A 7,592-nucleotide genomic window follows, 5' to 3' on the forward strand; every position below is an offset into this window, starting at 1 on the left:
GAACTATACAGAAACATGCACAGATGATGTCCTTATAAGGTGAACCATTAGGAATGTGATGGTCATTTTCTCTTCCGCATAATTAATATTATTCCCCCTTTTTTATTCTCTACTTGTCCTTTATGTCTCTCTCTCTTCCAAAGATTGTAGACATTTTAAGGCTACGTTTTAAAAGAACAACTTGACTGAGGCGAACTATACAGAAAACATGCGCTCATTCTGATCCAGATAATGTCATTTTCACTTCTGCATATTTCTTATTCCCCCTTTTTTATTCTCTACTTGTCCTACTTGTCCTTTATGTCTCTCTCTCCTCCTTCCGGCAGGTCGGTGGCGTCAGACATGGGCGACCACTCGTACCCCGCCAGCCCCAGCCACCCCTCCCAGCAGGGGGCGCCGCCTCCGGCCCCGTCCTCCGCCTACTCTGCCCTGGAGGGCAAGGAGCTCCTGATGGCCCCCAACCAGACTCAGTCCCTCGACCGGCCGTACCGCGCCCCCGCCGCCGCCTCCGCCGTGCCGGCCGGACACAAGACCCTGGGCCGCGCACAGCCCCCGCACGGACCCCCCGCCGCGGACCCCACACTCAACGGGCCCCGCCAGCAAGTGGGCAAGGACTACAGGTGAGAGTGAGAGTGAGAGTGAGAGTGAGAGTGTGTGTGTGTGTGTGTGTGTGTGTGTGTGTGTGTGTGTGTGTGTGTGTGTGTGTGTGTGTGTGTGTGTGTGTGATCGAGTGGTGCTCAGGTAAAAAAAAAATTTGGAAGGGGTTGTATGTGTGTCATCTATCTGGTGTGTGTGTGTTTATGTATGTATGTATGTGTGTTTTTGATGACTTTCATGCACTCACTCCGATGCCCACATAGACACCCACCCACACACACACACTGAGTAATCAACAACACCAGGGTATTATATACACACACACACAAAGACATACAGTAACTTAATAAGTGCATGTACTTTTGGAAATCTAGTTATGATAGTGTCTGACTCACCATGGTGTACTACATCAATGATACTGAAGCAAGGATGATACCTAAGCTGATTTATTGATCTATTTTATTGATGTATGTATGTATTGATGTTATTGATTCATTTATTGATGCATTTTATTCATGTGTGTATGTACTGATGTGTTGATGTGTTCCCTTCCTGCAGCGGGCCTCAGTCTCAGCACCCAGAGTACTACGTACCCCCAGCACCGCCCCCTCCCCCTCCTCTCATCCCCTCGGCGCAGACGGCCTTCGACAGCCCGGTGGTGCCCCCCGCACCCCTGCCGCCCGGCGCTCTGGCCGCCCTATCCCGCTCCTACAGCCCCTCCCCCCCCACCCCTGCCCTGCCCATCTCCTACACCCCGTCCCCCTCCCACCCCCCCTCCGGTGCGCCTCCGGCTGCCCCCCCGCCCCCTCCTCCCTCCGGACCCCCCACCCACATGCACGGACACGCGCCGCCCGATGCCCCTGTGGTGCCCAGGAAGGGCCCCCCCATGCCGTTCGTACCCATGAGCGACGCCCGCAGCGACCTGCTGGCCGCCATCCGAAGAGGTGAGATGGCGAACTCCAACTCAGAAACTTCCGGAAGTTTACCTCAGTTTACTAAAGTTAGCACGTGGACGATGGCAGAACATACACATTCAAACAGGCAACTCAATACAGCGATGCTTCGTTAGTGGGCATAATTCAACAGTCACTTTATATCAAATGCACTCCGGCTCAGAAACTTCCGGAAGTTTACCTCCCTGGAGCTGGTCTGATTCTGATGTTCTGACATTCCTGGAGCTCAACTGGTACAGCGATACCCCAGCATCATGGGTCTGACACCCAGGGAACACACACACTGATGAGGATGTACATCTGTGTGTCTGTGTGTTGTTGCTGTGTTGTGTGTGTGTCAGTCTGTACTAAGGATCTGTCTCTGCTTTGTATCTCTGACAGTGGAGAGATGTTCTGCCAGTTGATATTCTCTTTCTATGGCCATGTTGGACATGTGATACATTTCTACCCAATCCTGTGTGCAGGGTTTCAACTGTGTTCTCTCTCTCTCACTCTCTCCCTGTCTCTATCTCTCTCTCAGGTATCCAGCTGCGTAAGGTGCAAGAGCAGCGCGAACAGGAGGCCAAGAAGGAGCCGGTGGGGAATGACGTGGCCACCATCCTATCCCGTCGCATCGCCGTGGAGTACAGCGAATCAGACGACGACTCCGAGCTGGACGAGAACGAATGGTCCGACTGAAAGAGGCAGGGCTAGAGAAGGGTTGGAGGAGGAGGATGAGGAGGAGGATGAGAGAAGAGGATTATGGGATATATCCAGGAAGTGTGCTGGCAAAACCAGCAGGATGTTTAAGGAACTGGTGAAAAGTCGTTGTGAAGGTTAAGGTCATGTAGCACAATGCTGTGTGTGTGTGTGAGTGTGTGTGTGTGTGTGTGTGTGTGTGTGTGTGTGTGTGTGTGTGTGGGTGTGTGTGTCTTTATACGCCACCGCCCTCCCTGTCTTGGAGACCAACTACAAGGAGTCATCTAAAGGGAGGTCTGTATCACAGTCCAAGACCCAGACATAGTTTCACACACATGTGTACATATAATTTCACCGAGCGGGACCAGGGCCTTGTCTTAAGACCCACAGTAACTGCTAGACAAGAGAGCACCTGTTACAGATGGCTGTTTTGCATTTGGCCGTTTGACACTAGGTGAAGGATCTTCTCATTCAGCTGTAGAATTGCCTGTTATTGAAAACACTTACTTCTGACATCCTAAAGTCTTAATATATATTCAGTATCGGTAGGCTTTTTTAAACTCTCATATGTACACACATACACATGTAAACACAAACATAATTAATAGCAGTATGTAGACACACCATGCATCGCTCATATCCGGTGACTAACTAACCTTCGAAAATGACCTCACCATCTTTCGAACTGCAGGCTGGTCGTCCATGGCAACAGTCATTTTAGTCCAGTGGCCTCGAATTGTAACTAGCTGTGAAGGTGGAGGAAGTGATGTGTGACACAGGATATGAATGTATACTGTGGCAAGCTTCACATCACAGCAACATACCAACTGTTTCCATGGTGGTGGAACTAAAATCAGACTAATTAAAATATGAAAAGGTCACCTAAAGCACAAATAAGGCCACATCTATGGCCAAAAAGCATTTAATTGGTAGCCCTTTCCCCCACTTTTTTCTTTTTTTTTTAAGCAATATCTATATATAACTTTAATTTATTTATGAAAATGTGAATTATAAAAAGCTACCAAGCATAGACAAGCTACTGTGACGAAATGTTTGGACAATCGGGAAAAACATACCTAAGTTTTAAATCTCTTTGAAATCAGTTTGTATTAGCTAGTAGTGTATGCCGTCAACTCTTTGACGGTCTTCCTGGTTAAAGTAGACTAAACATTTGTCACTATTATTATTATTATTATTATTGCCTCAAGTGAAATAGGAAATAAGCTGTGTGCAGTGCATTTGTTTGGGATTATTATGTTGATGAGGAGTCTGCTTTTGAGTGTGAAGTACAAACAAATGAGAACAGTCAAACGTCAAACTCTACGTCGCCTGCAAACGCGTCAGTTATACTTTTCTGAAACGCTTTTTACCTCCATGAATTATTTCAACCGATTTCTCTCAGACCTGCGGGTGTCCAGGAAGCGGAGACTGGCCCAAGCCCAGAAGTGTACATAAAACCTGGGCACGAAGGAGTCTAGTGCGCTACGCTAACTAGCTCAACTTGCCTTTACTGCATCACTTACAAGCTTGAGTACAACCAGCACACTGTAACGCAACGCTAATCAATACTTATTTATCAATATTTGTTAATCGGTTTAGCGCCCAGGGGAGCCGACCTCTTCTTGTTTCCCCATCTTTTCCCGTGTCCTATATCTCCCTGTCCGTGTCTTATCTAACACACCTGATGGTGACTGAGGCGTTTGAAATCTATTGTCTGAAAAGACAGATAGACAGGCTAGATCAGTTGTGTTGGGGTACTCAAGAGGTCGTCCCTCCTCTTGAAGGATTCATCTCACTTCAATCGGGAGCGTTTATGAACTGAATTGGGTGTTAGAGGAGGGAGAGAAGGAAAACATGGAGAGCGTTTATGAACTGAATTGGGTGATAGAGGAGGGAGAGAAGGAAAACATGGAGAGCGTTGGTCCACCGTGGAGCGGAGCAGGGGAGTGCTGTCGTAGCCTATTGGGGCGAATAGGGGGTACGTCACTGCATATGCCTCAGTCAGCTCTCTCTCTCTCTCTCTCTCTCTTTCTCTCCTCTCTCTCTCTGTCTCTCTCTCTCTTTCTCTCCCGTCTCTCTCTCTCCCCGTCTGTCTTCTCCGTCTCTCTCTGCCCATCTGTCTTCTGTCTCTCTCTCTCCCCCCCGTCGGTCTTCTCTCTCTCTCTCTTTCTGTTTCTGTCTTAGTGTTTGTTTCTTCAGAGCTGTGCTCACAGATGGGTTTGCCTGTGTTAAAATAAGGCCTGTCATTTAACCTGAAACACTGTGCTAAGTATATCAGCGGGGGTTAATTGGCCCTTCATGCACTGCATGTTGTCTAGCTGTCCCTGTTCTGTCACACCTGGTTGAACTCATTACTGCTTCTCGTGATTAACTGAGTGGGCCTGAGCTAAGTATACTCATTAGGATTGCCTATTGCATAGCTTAAAGTTGGAATGCTCAGTTCTGATTGGTCTGTCAAGGTATTGTGAGGTCAGTTGTTTCTTGGTAACTGTATGCTGAACTGAATAGTTGACCATTGCCGTCGGTAAACAATAATACCAGTGTTACATCGCTATCCACTGACTGTGCAGAAGCTTACAAAATAGTAGCAAAACTACGATGGAACTGGTTCTACTTTACTTTGATAGGTCACTGTGTAATAGGCAGGATAACACCCAGCCAGCTAGTGATTACTGCAAAATAACCCCCTTCATTGTGATGCGAGATCTAATCATCCGGTGAGGTCTTTTTTGCCGTAGTGCCTGGCTAGCTTTGCTGTATGTTACGCCTCACACAGTGACTTAAATCAGGTGTGGTGGAGGAAGGAGAGGTTGGAAACAGGGGTGCAGTGGAGGAGGTGCCCAACAGGAAGGCTCAGAAACCCCGGCTCACCTGTGCACACGTACCTGTCAGGTGAGCTTACCTGGTGGAACGGAGCAGTGAATCAAGTCCATAGCACTTAGCTGCCTGAACAACCACAACAGCAGCACTGTACCACGCAGCTCTTGTCAAAAGGGGTTGGCTGATCCTGCATGAGAAACGTACTTCCTTCTGCAGATTTGTGTTTCAACTCTGATCTAATGTGCCGGTTTGGTGATCAGATGTGCTGAGAGTCTTAAATCAGCAGAATCAGACAGACAGATAACAGCCATTGCTCAGGCGGTCCCTTGGAATGTTCCGCAGACCTGTTAACAATTTGAAACTATTTTGTCATTTGTTTCTTTTTAAATTCACCTCTACAACCTCAAAATCAAAAACAGACAAATATGTGTTCAGTCCTCAGGTTGTAAAAGGGCTGCATCTCAAATTGTTGTAGTATGTGTGGCTCCGTCAAGGGGATCTGGCAACCCCCCTCGAAACCCACAGAGGTCAGAGGTCATCTTCTTTGCCTTTTCTTTGTAGTTTCCCATGCTGAGGGGCAGTCACACTCATCATGTCTATGCGTTTTAAAGTTCTGAAGCTGTACAGAAGAAGAGCACAAAAAAATATTTTTTAGATTTTATTTCACTTTTTTTTAATTTTTTTTAATCTATTTATTGCTTAAATGTGCCACGGAGTAGCTACAGAACACAGGGAATCTACTTCCTGTCTGAGCGAGCTTCTGTTGGGAAGCTACAGTGTATTGTGTTGTATGTTTGGCCTGCAAGTTTGTGCAGTTTTTTGCAAAAGTCTTTTTGTTGTTTTTGTTTGTTTGTTTTAACATACAATTGTTGTATAGCTTGTTTTGGTAAGACTGCTTGTAAACATTGGATATTTAGAATATTGAAGACGGAAAAAAGCAAATAACATCTATGTATCTTCTAGAACAAATTGTAGGCAAATATGCATGTATGAGTGAATAGTTAATAAAAAGAAATATAAAGACAATTTTGATTCTTTTCCGTGCATTGAGTTATTATCCACACACGATGTCCTGTAGTTCTGGTATATATTTATATATTTCAATCTTTCCAAAATGTTGGAAATATGTTTTGAAAACAAGTTTGAACCATTTCCAGCTCTTTGCTATTATATAATAGTTATTCTGCTTACAGCTACCACAGCCAGAAATAATTATTTATTTGTGTGTGTTAATTAATCAAATGGTTACTTGGTTAATTAACTAATATCTGCACACACACAAAATAACATAATGGTTTAAAAGTTGTCTAAAAATTGCTTTAAAATGATCTGATGCCTACTTGGCCTCATAGTTGTTGCTCATATTAATTTGCTCTTATAAGCACCTTTTGGTAAGTTCGCCAAGTAGGTCCTTTTAAAATGAATCTTGGAATCCATCAATGAAATAGTGTGTTTACTAATATGTCTTCTTATATTCATATTCAAACAGAGAAGTTTGATGACTTACATTGCAGAGGAACTGTATATTGTTACTAGATCAGCATAGTGCACTAGGTAAGCATGTATAACACATGATAGTTGGTACGAGCATGACGTAATCGTATGCACACATAATTAATGTGAAGTGGATGTGCTGCAAGGGGTTGTAGTTTCATCTCTAATTCTACAGATCTTCACTTATCTGTTGGGTCCATGTTGACTGCTCAGCAAATGAGGCAAGTATACCCTTTCCCTAGACCCTTGGTGCGTATACACCTACACATACCTACTATACACCTACACCTACCTACTATACACCTACACATACCTACTATACACCTACTATACACCTACACCTACCTACTATACACCTACACCTGCTATACACCTACTATACACCTACACCTACCTACTATACACCTACACCTGCCTACTATACACCTACACCTGCCTACTATACACCTACACCTACCTACTATACACCTACACCTGCTATACACCTACTATACACCTACACCTACCTACTATACACCTACACCTGCCTACTATACACCTACACCTGCCTACTATACACCTACACCTGCCTACTATACACCCACTTACTCTGCACTGTTCCATTGAGTGGGTAATGCATCAGCAGTGGACATCAGCGGTAAATAGTTGACAGTGTACCTGATAGAGCAATGTGAAACTCTGACTTTAATCAAGTATGTTTGTGTGTTAATCATATGCCTTTGTGAGCTGAAACATGACTTTTCTGTCTCTGTTCTTAAGTGCTGATGTTTCTAACTCTTTGTATGTGTCCCTTGTACATCTACATGTGTCTACCCATGTAAAAGTGTACCTTCTGTGTGTGCGTAAGCAAAGGCTGATGAGAAGAACTAGTAGTCCTTCTTTTCTGCCTTGCTGATGTATTACGTTGCAAAAAGCATAGCAAGATGACTGAACAGTTATACTACAGTTATATTGTAACAAGGTATTGTAACTTGTTCTGTAACAGTTGTTACAGTTTATAGCTATGAAACAATGCATAGGTGTGAAGTATTAATGGGTTGTGGCACGCCC

General features: G+C 44.8%; 1 protein-coding gene across 2 annotated transcripts in view; it reads left to right on the plus strand.

Moving 5' to 3' along the window:
* zgc:109889 (uncharacterized protein LOC553542 homolog) overlaps positions 1 to 3,800 on the plus strand; it is a 45,599-nt gene extending 41,799 nt beyond the window's left edge. For both annotated transcript variants that reach the window (XM_031584806.2, XM_031584805.2), the window contains 3 exons: positions 327 to 620; positions 1,156 to 1,541; positions 2,071 to 3,800. In XM_031584806.2, coding sequence (XP_031440666.1) covers positions 327 to 620; positions 1,156 to 1,541; positions 2,071 to 2,228 — 838 coding nt within the window. In that variant the 3' untranslated portion in view covers positions 2,229 to 3,800. The remainder of the gene's footprint in view (positions 1 to 326; positions 621 to 1,155; positions 1,542 to 2,070) is intronic.
* Positions 3,801 to 7,592: the final 3,792 nt, after the last annotated feature.

This window comes from Clupea harengus, chromosome 18, assembly GCF_900700415.2.
Source record: "Clupea harengus chromosome 18, Ch_v2.0.2, whole genome shotgun sequence".
Classification (NCBI taxonomy): Eukaryota; Metazoa; Chordata; class Actinopteri; order Clupeiformes; family Clupeidae; genus Clupea; species Clupea harengus.